Source organism: Dufourea novaeangliae, unplaced genomic scaffold (genome assembly GCF_001272555.1).
Source record: "Dufourea novaeangliae isolate 0120121106 unplaced genomic scaffold, ASM127255v1 scaffold218, whole genome shotgun sequence".
Lineage (NCBI taxonomy): Eukaryota > Metazoa > Arthropoda > Insecta > Hymenoptera > Halictidae > Dufourea > Dufourea novaeangliae.
The window spans coordinates 7651-30432 of record NW_015374101.1 but is presented as its reverse complement, the minus strand read 5'-3'; the positions used below and the strand labels follow the sequence as shown (position 1 = coordinate 30432).

Genomic DNA, 22782 nt, shown 5'->3' with positions numbered 1-22782 from the left:
ACATACCGCTAAGATAAAGAATGAGACGAGGACAACAAATCGACGAATTGCTAACGAAAGACAACACCAACAGAATGTTTTAAATTCATATTTAACTCCATTAAAATGTGAGCAAATTGCATCACCGATACGTCTAATCGAATAATTTTCGTACTATTACTTTGCTTCGTAAATTAAACTTTTCAGTCAATCTTATGGATCCTTGCAGTCGAAGATACGTTGTTTAGCTGAAAACGGTAAGAATCAATAGAGCAGTACATACAATACGTGCATGATATTCCAGTCAATCACTGGCGATCTTCTTAAGAACTTTCATCCACAGTCGACATTACGGTCAAGCCCATAAGTGTTAATTAGCATAGCGCAATGACATCGCGTTGCTAACGCGTGGTATGCTTCGAAGGAACACACACGGGGTGTATACACATAACGTATTGTGTATACGAAAGTACGAATGCACTTAGAGCCTTGAAACCGCACGTCCAACCGCGACTACGGACAACAGTATCTATGAAAGGTGAACCTTGGTCTCGTTCATAATACCAATCCGACGGCAGCAACGATGCACTTTTACCGTGACTCTAAGTAAGTGTTACGCCCCGGTATATTGTTGACACCCTATATTACTGTGATCCTTATTGGACCCCACTCTTTTATCCGACCGGACACGTTCAGATTTTACTTTCGTTCGAGGATCGGACTCAGTTCAGGTTTGCCGCTAGATGTTCTTGCACATACCCGGCGCAAGTTTTGCGAAAATCGACAAGGCAAATGAATTCTATCGCGTGTTAATGTAGGATCGATCGTCCTCGTACGGGGTAAAGTAATTTTGAAAAAATGTCGATGCGCGTGAAACGAACATCAATCGACCATGTAATTATCTTCCTATCGCGGTGAGTGTTTTCGCTTTCATTCTTTGAGATAACCGATACGGCGGCCCCCTTACAGTACGCAGCGGCTGTTGTAAAATTTGATAGGTACTATTTACTTTAACATATGTATTGATGATGTGTCGAGCATCCAACATTCTGAAAATACTGTCATTGTTTTTCATTTATTGTTTAAAAATTAACGGAAATAAGGGAGTTTGAAAGAACTCGTGTTGTTGATATAGACTTCATCATTTAATTATCGCCCGTCGCGTCCTGTGACTGAAACATTAAAACGATGGAGGATTTGTTTATTTATTTTTTAATTTCGTCATTCGTACGTGAAATAAATTCATTCTTGCTATAATTAATCAAAATTCATAAAATTGAAATAAACATAAGACCAAATTGTGATATTTAAAAATACAATGTTACAAATAATATCAAATGATGGCATAATTAATATTAGGAAACTATTAGAAGTATTATACTTTTGTTGCCATAAAACATAATCATATATTATTTACTTCTATAAATTCCTTAAATAATCATATCAATGATTTGCCTAATACATATAAACATTCGACTATTTTTGTAACATGAAAATCGCGTGTTGTTTCGTTTAATATTAATTGCAATAAAATAATTTTAATTAATCCAATTAGTTCTGTTCAATTTATTTTTTTTTATCATTAGTATTTACATTATAAATCATTGAATCTGTGACTGACCGCTTAAATTATAACTCATTATATAATTAAAAATATACTCTAATGTTCGATATCGTTAGTAATCAGTAACCGATCAGTTTAATAAATATCAGTATTCCAGAATGCAATGTAGTCTTATAAAACAAAATTCCAAATGGTAACGTATCTTTATAACATTATATAGTGTTCCTTTAAAAATATTACAATTTCATTAAAATATAATACGAAGAAAGTACATATGTACATATATGCTTGTATTTATGACTAAAAAAATGTATACTTTTAACAGATTCAAATTTTTCTGTTACACACGGAGTTGTTCCTTTTAAACACACGTTTTAGTGGTATTTTATATACAATGTATCGTAATAAGAATTCATTAATTTTTCGCGCTGTATGAACAACTGATATTTAATAATAAGCTAGCTGTTATTCGAAATTAATACTTTCATCTCAGAAGAAAGTTCTAATAATTTCTAATAATTAGGAACTTTAGTCTCTCAGCAAATTGACACGTACATATGTACTTATACATATACCTGCACATACTGCCTACCACATTCAAAGACAATTAAAATGTTGAAAATAATTGACTACACTTTTTTGCTTAAAAAATTAAGAGATAGAAAATATTATTTATACATATAAAGTAATGAAGAAAAAATTATTTTTTGCAATAAATAATTTTCTGTTCTAGATGCAAAAAAAATCTTATAACTTTTACAATAATATAATAATCTTCAAATGAACTTAGATTAGAAAGGATTATTACATCTTAGATAAATTACCGATATTTTCTTCAGATTCGCAAAGAAAATAAACGAAAACGTTAACTAAATTAGAAGAAACTAGCAAAACGACTTTTTCATGAATATGTTAAATCATGTCCATTAAAAATCTTATATTTTGTAAATCTTCTATTCTATAAATATTTTCCTGTTATTCAAATAATGTTAATAATAAGCTGATGTTTTATAAAAAGGTTGGCTTAAAAGGATATTAACTACATATACATATGCTGAATTTCGTAATGGAATTAAATTTGAATGAGTCATGCAAAGCCACGTAAAATTTCAATATACAATATAAAAGGCGCAATTTTGTTAGAAATTACATACTTCAAATATTGGTACGAAAAAATTGAGTGTACTAAAACACAAGCAAACATCAATAAAGAAATACTAGCTTCAATAATACACTGACTATAAATCAAATTATTATTAAGTACTATGTAGAAGTTGGACGACCTATAGCGTTTAAAGCGTATAATGGTAGTAAAATGTTTTGAATGAAGACGTATTTATTTATAGAAGCTTTAAAAATATGTGAAGGTTTAATTCTGTTGTTTGATATATAGATTATCAGAATAGATATTTCTAAGTTTCGTAAAAGTTAGAAGAATGTAAATAATGAAGTTAATACAACACTGCGTACATAATTCTATAAAAATACCTGAAGTTTTTGGCAAGATTAACTGTTAATTGCGTATATTAACATATTTGTAATAAAATTGGTATAGGAAATAGTCTAAGAAACAATGTAGTCGACGAAACCAAAACTAAATAAGTCTGATCTTTAATAACGACAAGATATATAATAAATTAAAGTACACTGTTGCCCAAAAGTGTGGTTACTTACTGATTTTCAAAAAAATCATATCCCACAATAAATTCACTACTGTTTCGAACTGAATGCTTCTGGTAACAATTATTGAAATTCTTCATTTTTAACGCCTGAAAATGAATCCAATTATTTGTAGTTACTTAATTTTTTTTGGTTCAAACAAAAAATGTCTATTTCCTTCAATTCATAGAGTGATTCGAAACATTTTGCTAGCTGTGTAAATAGTAACAGATATCATTCACTATTTAGTACCTAACTGAATTTTGAGTATCTAACTGAAATTTTAGTCGCTTTTAAAAAAGTTCGCATTACGTCAAAGCCATTACATTAATTAAATTAACAGTTTCACTTGGTTGGCGTAATTATTCGTTGAGACCACACAATAGAATTAATTATTAAAAATCTTTCGAAATATATTATGAAATTTACATCCCCCTAATTATTTATAGGGTACACGTATTTTATGTATACTCTTAACTGTAAGGAGTGATGACTGCATTCATTAATACTTGTAACAAATTATGTGAACTCGTATGAGAAATTTCTTCATTAATGAATCATACCAGTGATTGCTTTCGTTAATTGACACGGACACTAATCATGTGAGCAGAAGAGGTTACGTAAAGAAACCACAGAAGAACCAGGAAGGAATCTAAATGTCAGACAGCGAGACTTCGATCTCTCCTTAAGGTCGCATGAATTCGTTCTATCCATATACCACAATGGTATAATCGAAAAGCCCACTAACTATACCAATTTAGAAATTCGCCTCCGGGATGTAGGCGAATCGATGAATGAGTTTAAACGCGATAAGGAGGACAACGAACAAAAGCCGAGAATGAGACGAAATGTCATCTCCTAGACAAGGTCCTTGGGGTTCATTGCGATTCTTCCGATAAATGTTGTAACTTCACACAAGTCACGCGACACAATCAGTATTCGTAGACCTATTCTTTGCTAATGAGAAGGCCAACTTCTAAAGAAATCATGCAAATCCTCTCGTGCCTATAATTCCGTTGTACGAAGAGGCAGCTTGTTTTGTCATATACCTACCCTAATTCATTTACAATGCGGATGTAAAAACGATGAGAACTTGTAATCCAAATGCGCCCAACCCTGCAATTTTATTTCAGTGGTTGATCTTGTCGCATCATTGTCAAGTTAGGCAATAAGACAACCATTGAATTTACGCGACAATAATTAGATAACGTCCAGAGGTGTACTACTATATGACAAAAATTACAGACACTTTCTCATGAGTTCACCCGTGGAAGGTGTAACATTACCATGACGACATCAACTTTTAGTATAATATATTCTCACGCTGCGAAAGATTTCATATCGCTATAAGGCTCCCACTTTACTTCCGACATAGTAAAATTAGGCGAATTACATTTTACTTTGTGATATTTCCAAATATACATTTTCGGAAAGTCCTTAATTATTAATGCTAAAGAATACTTTTGAAAACGTTCACATAAATATTATTGGCATAAATAAAATTGAATAAAAAGATACCTTTGCTATGTGTAGATAGCTATAACAGTTATGAGACTTTGACAACTTTAAAACATTCTGTTTCGTTTAAAAAATTCGAAACCCGCAATATTCTCATAGAGAAAAGCAGGGAAAATATACACTGGAATTCGAAAGTTATTCTGTATCTTTAATACGTTAAGTATCTATGTGTGTCGCTTTCTTAGGATTCACTTAGGTACCTCCATGTATTTCTGAACGCTTTACAATTTTCTAATTTGTTCAGTTCGACCGGTATTTTTATAGTGCAAAAACGGAATCAAGAGAAAAAACATTTGAAAAATGTTGAACTTGTTCCTTAACTTTTCCTTAAAAACTAAAATTTTGCTTTCGTAAAACCCCTATAATTAGTAGAATCAATAAAATTCAATTATTTATTCCGAATATTTTCTTTTCTATGCATAACGAGTATTTAATGATGCTTTCTTTTGCTCAGTGCTTACCAATTATACGATTAGAACGGAATGTTATTTTCTTTAGACGAGCATTAAGAAATTTTTACATTTATTGAAAAAACTTATACTATAAACATATAAAAATAGAATCATGGCTATTTAATGTAATTCCATTATATAGTTACAACGAATAAACAGAATCCGACGTGCAGGCGTGCCGTGCCGTTGATATAGTTATTGTGAATAAGTTTGAACTTTTCTTACTCGTTCCCACGCTGATCGAAACCACGGTACTTTGTCCAACGCTATTATTTTCAACTTCATTACAGATAATTGATGAATCTTGTACTGTCACAAGATGATTCTTCAAGAGGCTAGAATTGCTGCAAGATTCTCGTTATTCGTTATTGAGCAAGTTCTCTGTGTTCTCACCACGTTGTTCCTTAAAGGTCTACCATTTCCATTCGGTTTTGCATAGAGTAGATTCACTTACAATATTTTCCGTCTCATCGAGATCCTATTTTTTGAAGCCACAACGTATTACCTTCAACTATGTGTAAGAACAAACTTATATTTCCTACCCTTAGACTCCGATTCGCAGATTCCTCGTTTTGTTTGCGCTCGTCGAGAGCACAACCTTGCCATCGAACATGTTGCTGGACCTGAACAGACGTACGAACGTTTCGATGGAAAAGTACCATCAAGCGGAAATAGCGATCCTGACATCACGCACGCATCTGAACCATGGTTCCCCGTCGTACTTTCTCAGCGCGTCCCACGAAATCACCGAGCACGCGCAAAATCTAACGAGGAAAGCTCTACGTATCGAGACAATGGCAATGATGTTGGTGGAAGCTCTGAACATGTCATCGAAACAGGCGTCCTCCGTGTTGCCTTCCGTAGCCGCAATCAATTGTCCTGATTCGTCTTCGTTTTTACAAGTGATGATCAGTTGCAGAAGATTCGATCCTCGATACAGAACGCACAGTGGAAAATGTAATAACGGTTTACATCCGACTTGGGGCGCCGCTCTAGAAGCTTACACCAGATTTCTACCGCCTGAATATATGGACGGTGTTTCTTTGCCACGTACCGATTTACCTAGCGCCAGAGAAGTCTCCTCGAGAGTACATTCCGGGGGATTGGATATTAAACACCCTTATCTGATGGCACTTACCGCGCTATTTGGTCAGTTTCTGGTTCACGATCTCGCTCATACGCCTAAGATGCAACTACCTGACGGTGCAAAACTGAAATGTTGTAACGTCGATTATGAACACTTCCATCCAGAATGCTTCCCGATCCGAGCTGATAATGCGATCGGGTGTATGGAATATTCGAGATCAGCGCCGCACCCAGGAAACTCATTACAGGTAACAGAAACGTTCTATAGTATACTTCTATATGTATAGTAAGATTTGTATTTGTTGTTAGTAGAATTAGTACCTGACACAGTACAATCCTTCTAGTCATAAAATTATGTCTTTTGTAACAGTCACTTTTATTATATCTATTTTCCAATAGTTGGACTAATTTCAACGTATTTTATACGTTGATTGCATACTAATCGTTGCATTTATACCTTCCCCTTTTACATTTGCATTCTTAAAATATTTTTTTGATACTGTAAATTTTAATAGTAGTAAAAGTAACATAAAAATTGCACCCACGTATACGGTCTATTCGTTGTTATTAGAAAAACGTGCACAAATATATAACACTATTTATTAAATCGTATGAGTTGGTGCATTATTCTCGTTTCCTTTTTGAAAGGATAGAAATTACCAACTACGGTAACATGTCGCGCTAAAAATAATCACAATATTTGGCATTAACATATTAATTTAATTTAAAGTCAATGTTAGATGCGATAATACTGTATCTCATTGCTCAAAACAATTGGAGGATCATGTATAGCAATTGCTCTGCTCGTCAATACAACGTATAATCTCTGAAAAGTTTTTTATACAAGTATAATCAGGTGTTAATAATGGTAATACCGTACGGAGAATATATCAATTTAGCAAACCTACAGAACTTGTTTTTTGTTTCTTTTGATTGGTGGATGCAACGGTACCGTCCAAAAAAGCGATCCCCTAAATCTTTTAAACAATATATTTATGATATATTTATATCCGAGAACAGTAGTTTTAACGCCGGAAAATATTTATTACAATATTGAAAAAATTACCGCATAAAAGAATTTTTGCGACATAGGGATGCAAATTGGGTCCTCGACAGCAGATCAACCAGGCATCCTCGTACTTAGACCTTTCTCCGGTTTATGGGAGTTCCGAAGACATAGCGAAAGCTCTGCGATCCGGCAAGGGCGGTTTGCTTAATACGCAGAGGAAGAATTTACCCATGCCTTCGCCGAAGTACGAAAGTTGCAGAAGCGCGAACAAAGCTTTCCCATGTTTTCTTAGCGGGGATTCGCGGGTAAACGAGAACCCTGGTCTCACTCTAATGCACGTACTTTTTCTACGGGAGCATAACCGAGTCGCTACTGAGCTGGGACAACTGAATCCTCACTGGGACGACGAGAGACTCTACCAGGAGGCAAGAAGGATCGTTATCGCGGAAATGGAGCATATAACTTATAACGAGTTTCTGCCCGTTGTTCTCGGTGAAACGGCTCTCGACAAGTACGTGTACTCTCTTTCGTACCATAATTAATTTTCAAGGATTAGCAGGATGTATTTATACGTGAAACGAACGCGTCGATATTTCTTTTCTATTATAGAAACGAAGAGGATATAATTCAATTAATAACCATAAAAACTGACTAAACTCTGAATATAGTAACAATACGTCAGTTAGAATTATTAAAATGTGGAAATCGTGTTCCAACGTTACGAAATATTAACGCAGTTTAAAGTCTTACATATTTTTAACTGAGCTTGTGTACAGGGTGTAACAAAAATGTTGGAGGACCCGGAAATGGGAGACTCACGAAGTGATTCGAAACAAGTTTTTCCTTAGCAAAAATGTTATCCGAGGCTTTGTTAACGAGATATTAACGAAAAACCCCGACTAATCAGAGCGCGAATCTGCCGGCCGAGTGTCCGCGGTAACGTTGGTGCGTGCTGCGATTAGTAGTAATTTAAAAGTATAATAAATTAAAAGTCAACATAAATTGCGCCAAAGGCACTATTATAATCTTAATAACCGTAAAATAAGAAGTTTGCAATCCATCATTTTAACGGGTTTGGTAATTATAGTATTAATGAATAGTATAGCAATAATACAAAAATTTCTGACTCACAATCAGTTACTGTACATGTAAAGCTTATTTATAATACACTTATGTACCAAACTATTCTCACGTTCAGAAAGAGACATTAAAAAATAGTGTCTGTGTCTCCCTAAACGCATACAATAAAAACAAAAGCTCAATTATTTTTTTAGGGCAAAGGGATAATTTGTGTCACGCGAAATCTTGCCCTTTGAAATAATGAGCGAAAACCTACATAATGTCGCCTATGTGAGGACATTTATCCTCAAGGAAATGATAATATTGTCATAAAGCAGGATAGTAATCAAATTCCCCGTACAATGAATCGGTAAATGTGAATTATAATTCTTGTAATTGTCGTCTAATTAAAGGTATCAGTTACGTTTAACACGGAAAGGATATTTTCGTGGCTACGATACTCGAGCAGACGCGACACTTGCGAATTCAGTTGCGTCGGCTGGACTCTTCTTCGTTGCCGCGTTGACCCCAAAAACCCTCGACCTAGTTGACTCACGATCAGCATTAAAGTCTGGAGAAAGGTCCTTATTATCGGCGTTCTACGCTCCGCAGGAGTTTTATGAAGCTGGTGCTATTGATCGTCTGATCGTTGGTGCTACAGGTCAGTTGAAATTACCTATAAATATCATACATACACACGCGCGCGCACGCACACACACACACACACACACACACACACACACACACACACACACACCCACACACACATATACATACATACAATATACACGGCTCAATTTGCGTTCGAGACTCATAGTCGCAAATTTTCTTAGATAAATCTTTATATCACTAGCAAAACAAATAAATTGATAGATAATGAATAGGACAAAAATGAGCCATTAATCTTTGCAACGTTATTTCTATTTATAAATGAAGAGAATATTTTACTTAATATGATATATATATGTATATATAATAAGGACTTAATATCGAATGTATATTATTCTTGTTAAAGTTTGAAAGTAAATTAGGAAGAAATCGTCACTTGTCTAAAGAAAATACATGTGTAAGTTTTTCATAATTAATTCAGATAAATAAATCAATTATTACGCAATGGTCACTTGTACATACCGAATTTTTCTAATAATAATAATCATTGAATTGAAGACAAAATTGATACACTTTGAACGTACTTTCGTATTTTAATTATTATGTACATGTACATGTATGTATAATTTTGTACATCAATTATGATGTGTTGATAACCATAAAGTACTTGTGATTTGTTGGATATTTGATTTCATATACCTACGTACAAATTCAGTTGTTTCCATTCTAGTCTAGCCGAATTAGACATGAGTTATAAAAAAAACATTAATAGGTATTTATCGTTTAATGCGGTCGTAGTTATGATTAGGAATGAGGATCTAGTCGAAGTAACACATGGATTTGCGATAATAAACAATTGGAAACGGTATAACCGTAAAAATTAGAACCTTTTCTACTTATCGGCTTATATCTTGGAACTGAGCGGACATGACGGAAAATATTGAATACAAAAGTTATAGGAAATAAAGTACTCTATAAAACGAGATATGTTTCGTTAATATGGTGCCACTGGTTCAGCTGCAAATTGCTTTTAAACAATATATTGGAGATTCCTTCAGACATTGATATCTCTATGAAAAGTGTGGGGATGCCGTTGAATCTCATAAATAAGGTACATAGCCCTAGTATTCCCAAACAAGTACTCCCAAGTGGTGTCCCGTCGGTTGAAAACTTTTTGTGTAACAAATTATGTATAAAGTGAAATATTCGACACTACCTATAGACTGTTACAGGTAAGACACAACGTTACTTCCGGTTGTAATGATTTCTCCATGACTTAAATGTTAATAAACAACCGAAACATTTAGTAAAATTTGTAATAGGAAAGTTTTATATCAATTTTTTCTAAATGGACGTCCAAATAAATGGAATAACTTTGAGAATAATTATTTAACAAAAGTGGCATTCTCTGCATTGGAAAGCGCTTATTTTTTCGCGAATTTGGATACAAAACTTTACCCTACGTTAATAAGGAACCGAGATACGATTTTTTTTAGATTCATATCTCAAAGGTATCTCCATATTAAGAGCTGAAATTTGCAGGGATTATAGAGGAAGGTAAAAAGTTTATGATATATTTGGTTGTAAATGAATTATGTGAGTTGTCTCGTAGAAGCAGAAGGTAGAAGTTGATGGGAATGCGCGTTGCACCCACCGTGCTCATTCGGACCGCGCGCCGCGCCGCGCAGCCTCGCACTGTTAGAGGAAAAGTAAAAAAGGAGCTTCATATAGTAGCAGCCGTTGATATCTCCGAAAGTTCTTAAGCAAAATTGACTTTTTTTCAATTTGGACATTATTTTGTAAATTTTTCTTGTAAATTTTCTTTGAATATACAGGGTGAGGCACTAACTATTGCCACCTAGAATAACTCCGAAAGTATGATAGTAGTAGAAAAGTTTTCGAAACAAAAGTTGCATGGGCCAACGGGGGCTGTTATATGACGTTAGTTTTGTCTTGTTAGGTGGAGTCGCTTCAGAGATTTGAAGGTCAACTTTATTTTTTTAGATAGAATGCTATGTTTTGGTACTTATTTTCTGATAGCCGTTATCGAGACGAATCCAATGATGTGCAACATTCAGGTCTTTGAATGTCAACGAAGGTCATTTAAGGCAAAAAGGTGAAATGAACATACATTTACAGAAGGTGTTCAAAGTGATTACCATTGGTAACAATGCAATGCTGCAATCTCCTTATCACGGATTGAGTACTATTTCTTATCACTTCGGTACTTATCCAATCACATGCTCTAACAATTCACTCTCGCATATCTTCAGGCGTAGTTGGAACTTCTTTATAAACAATGTTTTTCAAGAATCCCCACAAGAAAAAATCCTGAGGCGTCAAGTCTGGCGAACGAGGCGGCCACGGTACAACTCCTCCGCGTCCAATCCAACGATTTGGAAATCTTGTTTGCAACTCATTTCTAGCCACCAGCGAAAAATGTGCCGGACACCCATCGTGTTGATACCATATTCTGTTCCTTGTTTCTAAAGGTATTTCTTCCAATAACGGACCTAATGTTTCTTGAAGGAATATGGTGTACTTCCTACCATTAAGGTTTCCTTCGATGAAATAGGGGCTGATAATTCTGTCCTCAATAATCCCACACCATACATTCACCGACCACGGTTTTTGGTGTGCAACTTGCCGCAGCCACCGTGGATTTTCAGTTGACCAAAAATGCATTGCTTTGATACCAATGGTAATCACTTGGAACACCTTCTGTAAATGTACGTTCATTTCACCTTTTTGCCTTAAATGACCTTCGTTGACCTTCAAAGACCTGAATGTTGCACATCATTGGATTCGTCTCGATATCGGCTATCAGAAAATAAGTACCAAAACATAGCATTCTATCTAGAAAAACAAAGTTGACCTTCAAATCTCTGAAGCGATTTCACCTAGCAATAAAAAACTAACGTCATTTAACAGCTCCCGTTGGCCCATGCAACTTTTGTTTCGAAAACTTTTCTACTACTATCATACTTTCGGAGTTATTCTAGGTGGCAATAGTTAATGCCTCACCCTGTATAAGGAAAATAGGTTAAAGATATCAGCTGATAAATAAAAAAATACTGATTTTTACGGTTATACCGTACGCAAATATTTATTATTGCAAATCATTTTTTTACTTCTAACAATTCCTAAAACGATAAAACACCTGTTATATTTTCTGTGTGAAATAATACATTTTATGCCTAAGTCAGCTGGACCATTAAAAGAAGCACAGTTCATTACAGATATAGGCATGGTTTTAATAATGTACCCTCGCGAGCAAACTCGGCTTCTGCTAGGGGAAAAGGGACGTAGAGAAGGGCCTCCTACTATGCTCCTACCTCTTGGTATTTGGAATTATTGAAATTTATGCCAAATTAATATTCGACTTAACATTTATTTTAATACCTAGGATAAATTTACCAAGTAATAGGAGAGTTTTCTTCTACGCCTTTTCTTCCCCTAGTGGAAGCCGAGTTTGCTCGTCGGTGTACATCGCATCTAGTGAAGCATAAAATAATAAAGTACACGTAGCGTTCGAATTAAATTTTATTGAATATTACAACAATCTACTGACACGTTGTCCCATGAGAACTTGGTTTTAATGACGATCTAGGATGCAAGATTTAATTTCCGTGACAGCGGGCCATTCTAGGAAGCCTTTACCGCCAGGATTGAATGAAATACTTTTGGAACGATACTTCCATGATGGAAAAAGCAACGATATTGCTGTGGATTATGCTGCGCAGGTCATACAACAAGGACGGGATCACGGCTTGCCATCTTATGTCAGATGGCGATCATTCTGTGATTCGCCAGATATTAACGAGTTTGAAAGTCTTAGAGGATCAATAGGCAAAGATACCATAGGAAAACTTCGTGCAGTTTATAGGTAAGAATACATATTTTAATGAATATATAGTAATTGTCGAATATATTGATATTACATAAAATTTAATTTGAAAAAGTTAGGAATAACAATATTTTGCACTTTAAAAAAAAAATATATATTAAATTATAAATGTGAAGAAACTTAAACAATAGTTATGTAACTGTATTCGAGGTATGGTACAAAAGATGTGTGATTTTTTATGGTGTATAGTGATGAATTACATATTCTTTAACTATTTAGGTCTTCTCTTTATCATCTTTATGTTTTATCATTCTCTTTTGTTTATTATTCTTATGAAGTTAAAATTGTCATAATTAATAATCATTGTATACTATTATAAAGATCTAATTTATTTTTCTTAAATTTATGATTCATTAGTTTCTATACGATCCTTTCAATTAAATGTATGTTTATGATTTCAATTTTGTAAGTGAAATTCTTATCGCAACTTTCTACTTTTTATGTTGTCCAATTTACAGAAATGTGCAGGACATAGATCTGGTAACAGGAGCACTTTCAGAAGAAACTATGTCTGATTCTGTTTTGGGGCCAACGTTTCTTTGTTTATTGGGTCGTACTTTTCGAAATATTCGGTTCGGTAAGTGAATTTGGTATCATAGTAAAAACCTTATGGAACATATGAAACCAACAATTGGTGTTCAAGACATATCTGATCACAGTGATCAATGATATTTTTTGTAATGCTGCATTGAAACAAAACTATCTAGGTAAATGTGTGAACGTATCCCAAACACTAGTTGTCAGTCAATGATTGGATGTCTCCTATTTGCAGATCATTTAAAAGCATATGTGGTACAGCAGAATTTTTCTTAACCGAAAATCCGTTATCCGAATACACTCTTTTACTCGAACGTTCTACTACCTACCTATACATATCGTATATTTGGATACTAATTAGTATAAGTCTACGAGTGGAACTGTTTATATAACACCTTACCGTAAGCTGTGTAGTGGGAGCCATATTCTACGAAGTCCATATTTGATAGTAAAACTTTGATGACAAAATATTTTTTTTTTCAATATAAAATTGAAAAAATGTATACAGGGTGTTAATAAAAATGTGAGACACTTTCACAGCATGGATTGTACATGCTAAACTACAACGAAAATTAAGAATGACGAAATTGCGTTCGAGCCTTCATTCCGTGTTATTCATTGTTGGTAATACAGGCGAAACACGCGTAAAATACGTCTGATGCGACGGGTCATTCTACTTGAGAGGAGTGTGCTTCAACTGTTCCATAAGTTATTTCATTCATTAAATTATTTAAATTATTTAAATTCAATTAGGTCATCGATCGAGCACGTGTATCAGCTGAGAATCGGCTGTTCAACATAGTATAACGTGTCGTATAACCCATCACATCATACGTATTTCATACGTATTTTCAACACTTAATACGATAATTCAGAAACGAAGCCTCGAACGCAATTTCGTAATTTTTTATTTTCGTTTTACAATTAGTTTAGATATCTCTATTTATACTCCCATATTTTTACTAACGCCGTATATTTAACGACTTTATATTATTATTTTTCGTGTATTCACAGTCCGCAGAAAGTGTAGAACATACAGAGTTTTTATAAGCAGGGTAATTAAGCAAAATCCATATACATATTGAAATTACAATTTGGAATCTATACATGTTTAATCAATTCATATTTAATTATATTATTCGTTATTTCTATCGTTACCATTTTTATTCTTTTCTTTTTTTTTAAATATATACAGATCCGTATAAGAAAAGTAGGTGTTTTAAAAAATCAAAAATTCACTTGTGTACATATTCATGTTGCCCAATTAATTTGATTACAGAAGATTCTACAGTACTTACATTGGCATAAGATTTATATGTGTACGTATGTATTATGTAGGTGACAGATATTGGTACGAAAATGCAAACACTCCAGGTTCATTTACTTTGAATCAATTAGAAGAAATTCGTAAATTTACAATGGCTCAGATCTTGTGTTATAATGGCGATCGAGTGAATTGGATGCAACCTAGAGCGTTTCTTCTGCGAGACCGTTTCTTGTAAGTTTGTTAGTTAAGTCTAATTAACTTAATTAATTAATAACTATTTTTCAACTTTTAGAAATGATATGATAAATTGCACGATACACACGAGTGCATCACCGAATCTTTCAGCTTGGAAAGAGAACAAGATTTCGTAACTTTTGTGTGGTTTATGCCTGACATATCCTTGATTGTACATAACAAATGTTAATTTTAACTACTATTAATTGAAGACATAATTATACTTATTAATCAATGTTGTTCCTTGTAGTAGGAGAAATACATATTGCACTATTTTTGAAAGATATTCAACGGTACATTGTGAAATGACTAAAATGATATTCGTTTTACAAAATGTACATAAATTTTTTATTTACAGCATTAAATATAAGTTTTAAGTATGTAATAAGTACGACATTAAAATTTAACTCAGATAGCACATGACGCCCAATGACGCCTTGAAGACGGCTTAAAAACGCCTTAGACCTAAAATAGCCGTAAAATGGACGTCTTCAAGGCGTCATGTGCCATCTGGGTAATAGATGCAGTATTCCTTCTCAATTAGCTTGCTTCGTCAAGTTCTTTTTTATAATCGCATCACTATCTCCACCATATAACCCATTTTCAGTTTTACGAATGACAAGAAACTAAGATAATGATGTAGCGTGAAAACGGATACGACCAAAGCAAGACACAACCAATGAAATAATCGTAGAAACTTTATTTGTTGCTGTTTATAATTGTGTTGCCAGTCCCGAGCAATTTGATTATATATAGAGAAGGAATGCTGTGTCTACAAATGATAGATATTAAGGTATTATCAATCAAACATTACATGAAGTACATAAAATACTGTTATATTTTTAATAAAAATTTTAATTGACTTTTACTAAAACGTATGTAATAGATCTTGCTATGAAAAATGTTTAAATCATTTATATCTACATAAAAATTAGTGGTTCGTTGGGTGCCAATTAATCGTCCCAAATACAAGCTGCTCTCTACAATACAAATTATCACTCTCTATATTTTTATTTAACAAATTTTGTACGTTTGTAATACTTATAATAATAATTACTCTTGGGAATTTCGAAGCATTATTATAACCTTTACCACATCTTTTGCAGTTACATTTATTTACGAAAGCGTCTATGCTATTGTATTACGACAATATTGTCCTGTGCCTAAAGAATATAGATATCCAAAAATCCTATATATTAGATAACACGCCTCATTGTACGTCAATGACACGATAAAAAAACTCCCTCCATACTATAATTACTTCTCGAAATTATCGTTGTTCCAATGATAAAATTGCGAAACTGCAAGCAGTTAATTTTTTAAAAGGGAAGGAAAGCACTTTGTCGATGTAAAACCACTTGGTCGTGATTTTATCCCACAATTAACTGTGCCATTTATATATTTATTTGTTGGTCTTTTTAAATACATACATATATATATAGTGAGTCACAAAGTTAAATAAATAGTTTCGCAACTATACCATTGGAAGGACAATATACTCAGTCAGCCAAACCTGCAAAGCCAAATTTTGTCGAATGCCTGTTATAAAGTTATGACTACAAGTTCAATGCAAGATTTTCCACAAACAACTTGCGCGTACATTGGGAGCAACATAGGCAGCAAATTAACAATAACATATGCGGCATACATATTGGCTCGCGCAGATTCTGTTCTGTTTTTGCCCCCAATTTGACACAGGTTATGTTGCAGGATTTACTGTCAATTTACTTTACTAATTTGTCAGCTGGCGTTGCCTGCAAAATCCAAGCCAAATGCGGAAACAGATGGCTATACTTCTTGAGACTTTTGTCATTATTTGCTGGCAATTTGCTCGAAACTTGTACACAACTATGTAGTAGTCAGGGTGTAAATATATACCATGTAGAAGCATATAAATAAACAATGAATAATATTTCGTTTTAAACTCAATTAAATCCTTAAAATGGGAAATAAGTTTTAATTTAATCCTGAATTTTATGAGCTATTCAATAAAAGTAAAGTTTCTTATAAAGTTAAAAAGTGCAAAGTATTTTAAACATTTGTATTTTCTGGAGTTCTTCAGCTTTTCACATAGATTACAAATTTTCATCTGTATACTGTCAATTCTTCTGCTACCAACGTCAAGGTTCCTGGATTTGTTTAACCATTCTATTACCAAAAATATTTTTTTTAAGAAATTCAATCTATCCTATTACTACTGTTTCACTAAAGACAATGAAAGTGATATAGTGAGAAAATAAAATATTACATAATCATATATTATCGCTTATAATATTAACTTAATTTTATTTCACGTACTTATGATCAAATTTAGATTAATTTGAATTAAATTGCTATAATACAATATAATATCGCATCTTTTGGAATACATACAATGTACTTAACCTTTCTATTTTCTTCATTACAGATGTAGTTTTATAAAAATATATTAACTATGTATCAAATAGTAAGTGAAATAAATAATTATGTTATAGATAGTAACGTTAAATAATGAATCGTATAACTGTATTTCGGTTTAGTTTGCTTCTCCATCAATTCATATTTCAAATTCCGGATATCAGAAACGTAATACTATCGTATACAATTCTAAACATTGAGAAACTATTTTCTCCAAGTTTTAAAATACGGTAATTGTAGCTATCACATTGTAATTAAATATCACTCAAGTTATAAAGTAATAAATTTACTTACTTTAATTGAGTTTTATTGCTTCTTGAACAAATTTGATAAATGATTTCGATATTTGTTTTGTACCAGAACATTCGGGATAATTCTCGAATCGACGGGGGCGAGAAGGCTGTGCAGTACGTTGATTGGCCTATACATTAGAATCTGCGCTGCCATTGGCTGCTTGCGATTATGCATGGTTACACGGAGTAAAATCTCTTAATGCGCGACGGTGGGATGCGCACTACTAGCTTTGTGAAGGTTGCATCACTCCACGTGAAGTTGGGCTACTCGCGTCTCTTCAGCTTTTTGTTAAATTGAACGATTTAACTTATAAATATCAACATGCTGACGGCTGCAAAGTTGTTAACTCGAAGCTGTAGCAGTGTCACCTGCGACATTGCTAGAAAACAACAATTTAGCACGATTCTTAAACATGTAAGTTCTGATGGCGATTCACAATGTACCGTCCGCAACTTTTTTTGGCCGAATATTTTTCACGTATAACGCATACAATATCGAAACTAACTCATTATTGTATATAAAACGATATTGATTTCATTATTATGTATCACACACTATTTTTTTATCTAAGTAGCGACACTTTTTTCCTTAATGCTGCAAGACAATTGCCATCTAATAGCCGGCACGTGATCGGCACAATTTTTCACTCTTGAACCTGAATTTTAGGCAAAATACAACTATGTGATATCTGTTGCGTTTGTATTTGTCATGAACTAAATACAATTATTCAAAATTTGTTTAATAAATCATTACATCTACTCGCGTTACTAGTAATTCACATTTTTATTACAATAGAATATTTCATAACTAGTGTGTGTATGTATGTATTTATTACTTACAATATTTAAATATGTTGCAGGTTGCAGCTCCTACATATATTATACCACAGCGATCTACAAATCTGCATCAGTATCGATACAAGTAATTAACAAACATTATCTCTAAAATGTATTATTGTGTATTATGTACCCTTGCGAGCAAACTCTGCTTCCGCTAGGGGAAAAAGTGAGGTAGGCGGAAGGGCCACCTACCATTTAATTTTGGCAGTTACTGAAATGTATGCCAAATTATCATTCCGTTTAACATTTATTTCAGTACTTGAAATAAATTTACTATGTGGTAGGAGACTTTTCTTCTGCGCCACTAGTGGAAGCCGAGTTTGCTCGTGAGTGTATTTGTTTTTAAGACGTATAAAAATTTCATTTATATAGATCTGAAGGAGTGAAAGGTGCAGTTATTGGTATTGATCTTGGTACAACATTTTCATGTGTAGCTGTGATGGAAGGAAAACAAGCTAAAGTTATAGAAAATGCTGAGGGTTCAAGAACTACACCATCTTACGTAGCATTCACAAAAGGTTAAAGATGCTTATTATATAAATGTTTTTATGCTTTATGAATATTTTTTATATTGAGCAGGTTGAATATTATTATGTAAATAATGTTGTTTCATAAAACTCTGTGGAATGAAGAGTTTATTACATTGTATGTTTTATTAGAAACAAAATCAAGATGTTATGAATTTTCAGATGGAGAACGTTTAGTTGGTATGCCAGCCAAGCGTCAAGCAGTTACAAATTCATCAAACACATTCTATGCTACAAAACGATTAATTGGACGAAAATTTGATGATCCTGAAGTAAAAAAGGATATGTATGTATTATTATTTATGTATATTAATATTTTTCTGTTTTGCATTGACAAAGAATATTTACAATTTTAGGAAAACTGTAACTTATAAAATTGTTCGAGCTTCCAATGGAGACGCGTGGGTACAAGGAGGTGATGGTAAAATGTACTCCCCTAGTCAAATTGGTGCATTTGTACTCGTGAAAATGAAGGAAACAGCTGAAGCATATTTAAATACGCCAGTAAAAAATGCTGTGATCACTGTTCCTGCATATTTTAATGATTCACAAAGACAAGCAACAAAAGATGCTGGTCAAATCTCTGGCCTTAATGTACTTAGAGTGATTAACGAACCAACAGCAGCTGCTCTGGCATATGGCATGGACAAAACAGAAGATAAAATGTAAGAATTATACGTTTAATAACATTGGATACGTAATTTTATATATATATATATAAAAGTTAGGTAGAATCTAGAATGATGTGTTTATTTTTCGTCTCTTAGCATTTTTGCATTAAACATGCTGACAACGTATACTGACTAATCTTGTATTTGACTAATGCTTTTAGCTTATTTTAGTACATGAAAAAGGAAATTCTATGAACATAATACTTTCTTTTTAGCATTGCAGTATACGATCTCGGAGGTGGTACATTTGATATTTCTATTTTGGAAATTCAAAAAGGAGTCTTCGAAGTTAAGTCCACAAATGGAGATACATTCTTAGGAGGAGAAGACTTTGATAATGCTTTAGTTAATTATCTTATGAAAGAATTTAAGAAAGATGTGAGTATATTGAAACAGAATAATTTTTACTGTTAATAATGTAATGTTATTATTTAATATTTCAATGTTTTTATAGCAAGGTATAGATATATCGAAAGATGCAATGGCTATGCAGCGGTTGAAAGAAGCAGCTGAAAAGGCAAAGATAGAATTATCTAGTTCCCTTCAAACTGATATAAATTTGCCTTATTTGACTATGGATGCCGGGGGACCGAAACATTTAAACCTTAAACTTTCGAGAAGTAAATTTGAAAGTCTTGTGGCCGATTTAATTAAGCGTACGATTCAGCCATGCCAAAAAGCACTTTCTGATGCTGAAGTATCAAAATCTGACATCGGAGAAGTGTTGTTAGTTGGTGGTATGACAAGAGTACCTAAGGTTCAACAGACGGTGCAAGAAATATTTGGTAGACAGCCATCAAAAGCTGTAAATCCTGACGAAGCTGTAGCTGTTGGAGCTGCAGTACAAGGAGGTGTACTTGCTGGAGATGTAACTGATGTTCTTCTTTTGGATGTCACGCCCCTTTCGCTTGGTAATCATTTGTTTTTCAATGATACTATTAATATTTCTTTTGAACAATGATGCTTATTATGACTAATCTTCTCTCTGATAATATTGAAGAACACAGATAACTGAGTTCTATGTATTACAAATTTTTACATGTAGAAATGTAAAATAGTAGTATTCACACATTACTATCTTTACCTTCCAGGTATCGAAACATTGGGTGGCGTATTTACAAGATTAATTTCACGAAATACAACTATTCCTACAAAGAAAAGTCAAGTATTCTCTACAGCAGCTGATGGGCAAACTCAGGTAGAAATTAAAGTTCATCAAGGTGAACGAGAAATGGCTAACGATAATAAACTTCTGGGACAATTTACTCTTGTTGGTATTCCACCTGCTCCACGAGGGGTACCACAAATAGAAGTTACATTTGATATTGATGCCAATGGCATCGTTCATGTATCCGCTAGGGATAAAGGAACTGGGAAGGAACAACAAAGTATGTAACATATGAAGTATATAAAAAAAAGTTTATAATGTTTATAAATTTATTGTCTTTAACTATTTATTTTTTATTTACAGTTGTTATTCAATCAAGTGGTGGCCTCAGTAAAGACGAAATTGAGAATATGGTGAAGAATGCTGAACAATATGCTAAGCAAGACAAAATCAAGAAGGATAGAGTTGAGGCTGTGAATCAAGCTGAAGGAATTATCCATGACACAGAAGCTAAATTAGAAGAATTCAAAGCGCAATTACCACAGGACGAAGTAAGAATACATTACATTTATACGTGTAAATTTATGTTTCTTTTTATATTGACAATTTCAATATTTATTTGTAGTGTGACAAATTGAGAGAATTGGTTGCTAAAATGCGAGAGACGTTGGCCAAGAAAGACGATATAGAGCCAGAGGAAATTAAAAAGCAAACGAATGAATTGCAACAAGCAAGCCTTAAATTGTTCGAGATGGCGTATAAGAAGGTATATTATATAATATTAAGCAGTAATTCTGTTAGATAAGCTTTTAGAACTTAAAACAAATATAAAGTTTATTTAATTATAGATGGCCGCGGAACGGGAAAGCCAAAGTCAACAAGAAGATGGAGCTACAAAGAAGGAAGAAAAGAATTAATCACATTTAAGACAACATATTCGGGCAAAACAAATTTATTGCACAGCTGTAGGAGCACCAATGAAGATCTTACATGCTCAAACAAAGCACATTGTCGCGTAACAGATAACACAATTCTAACAAAAACAAAAGGATGTATTATTAGTATTTTTGTTTTTGAGCATGTGTGATTGAGAATGGTAATAATTAATTTAAAATTGAAGGGTGAAGTATTGATAAGACTCCTTCAGTCGAATGGTTATAATGTGTATCGCTTTAGAACTGCGTGAACATTTTTAACTGTTTTAAGAAGGCCGTAATGTGAAACAGCTTTAAAAACATTTTGTTTTATAATTCGTACTACTGATCGCTTAAAACTGATGAACATGGAAGAGTGAAGTGTTTTGCATAGTATATATTTATTACACATTCAATTACAATCTTGTGAGAGGAGGTCAAATTGTAAATTCTGTACATAACTATTTACATTGACATTGCTGTAAGCAGTTTCTTTATCATTATGCGCGGGAAGCGTAAAAGTGTCATACTTCGTGTCAGTTTTACTTGGCCTCATACGAGAATAACGATGGAAATTGGTAGCTCGACATGTTGTCACAATTATGCAAATCTGTAACTATAGAATTTTGTGGTAATTCATCCAGTATGAATGCGAACGGATAAAAGTAAGAGCGAATGAAATGTATGCTCGGTGCAAAACAAATTATTCTATAGGACGTACGCGATATGTAGAGTATGTTAGGAAGTATTGTATTATGATGTACCCATGTTATTAAAATTTTTTATTTGAATTGCGAAATTATAGAATATAATTTCGATAATTTTGTTGTGTTTCCTAATAAATACATTTAAAGTAATACATATTGTATATGTAAATATATATAAACTTTGGTAAAGTTTTATTCCTGTACCCATGAAAGCATAATTATTTTTACAATTAAGAACGGATCTATAAAAACAATGTTTAGAATGAAAGAGCTTTCAGTTTATAGTATTTTTGTTATATTGTTATTTTGTTACTTATATTCTGTTAAAGTTTATTTAACACTTAAGTGCGGGACGTAAAATTCCTCAAGAGAATTAAAGCGTGAGCACACCTATGAACTAGTGTTGTATAAAGCTCGAGTCTTTGAAGCTACAAAGCTTAGCCTT

The 22782-nt window shown here is 33.3% G+C and overlaps 2 protein-coding genes across 2 annotated transcripts; both read left to right on the top strand.

The window, feature by feature from the left end:
- The first annotated feature begins 562 nt into the window (after positions 1-562).
- On the top strand, positions 563-15017 carry LOC107190804 (peroxidasin-like). Its single transcript, XM_015579686.1, has 9 exons — positions 563-585; positions 825-893; positions 5735-6506; positions 7351-7778; positions 8740-8987; positions 12572-12821; positions 13301-13419; positions 14718-14877; positions 14939-15017. The coding sequence occupies exons 1-9, from the start codon at positions 563-565 to the stop codon at positions 15015-15017; spliced, it is 2148 nt and encodes a 715-aa protein (XP_015435172.1).
- Positions 15018-17800: 2783 nt separating this feature from the next.
- LOC107190805 (heat shock 70 kDa protein cognate 5) lies at positions 17801-22429 on the top strand. Its single transcript, XM_015579687.1, has 11 exons — positions 17801-17985; positions 18431-18492; positions 18783-18928; positions 19100-19223; positions 19294-19602; positions 19824-19986; positions 20063-20519; positions 20700-20996; positions 21080-21267; positions 21342-21482; positions 21565-22429. Exons 1-11 carry the CDS (start codon positions 17893-17895, stop codon positions 21631-21633), a joined length of 2049 nt encoding a protein of 682 aa, XP_015435173.1. The 5' UTR covers positions 17801-17892; the 3' UTR covers positions 21634-22429.
- Positions 22430-22782: the final 353 nt, after the last annotated feature.

What these genes read in the sequence shown, in the direction of transcription:
- LOC107190804 (XM_015579686.1), top strand. Translation starts at nt 563, where the DNA reads ATGCACTTTTACCGTGACTCTAA. An exon ending in GGTGAAACGGCTCTCGACAA is followed by an intron (nt 7,779 to 8,739) that starts GTACGTGTACTC and finishes GTCTAATTAAAG; the next exon opens with GTATCAGTTACGTTTAACAC. An exon ending in AAACTTCGTGCAGTTTATAG is followed by an intron (nt 12,822 to 13,300) that starts GTAAGAATACAT and finishes TCCAATTTACAG; the next exon opens with AAATGTGCAGGACATAGATC.
- LOC107190805 (XM_015579687.1), top strand. Translation starts at nt 17,893, where the DNA reads ATGCTGACGGCTGCAAAGTTGTTAACTCGAAGCTGTAGCAGTGTCACC. An exon ending in CCTGAAGTAAAAAAGGATAT is followed by an intron (nt 19,224 to 19,293) that starts GTATGTATTATT and finishes TTACAATTTTAG; the next exon opens with GAAAACTGTAACTTATAAAA. An exon ending in TGAAAGAATTTAAGAAAGAT is followed by an intron (nt 19,987 to 20,062) that starts GTGAGTATATTG and finishes ATGTTTTTATAG; the next exon opens with CAAGGTATAGATATATCGAA.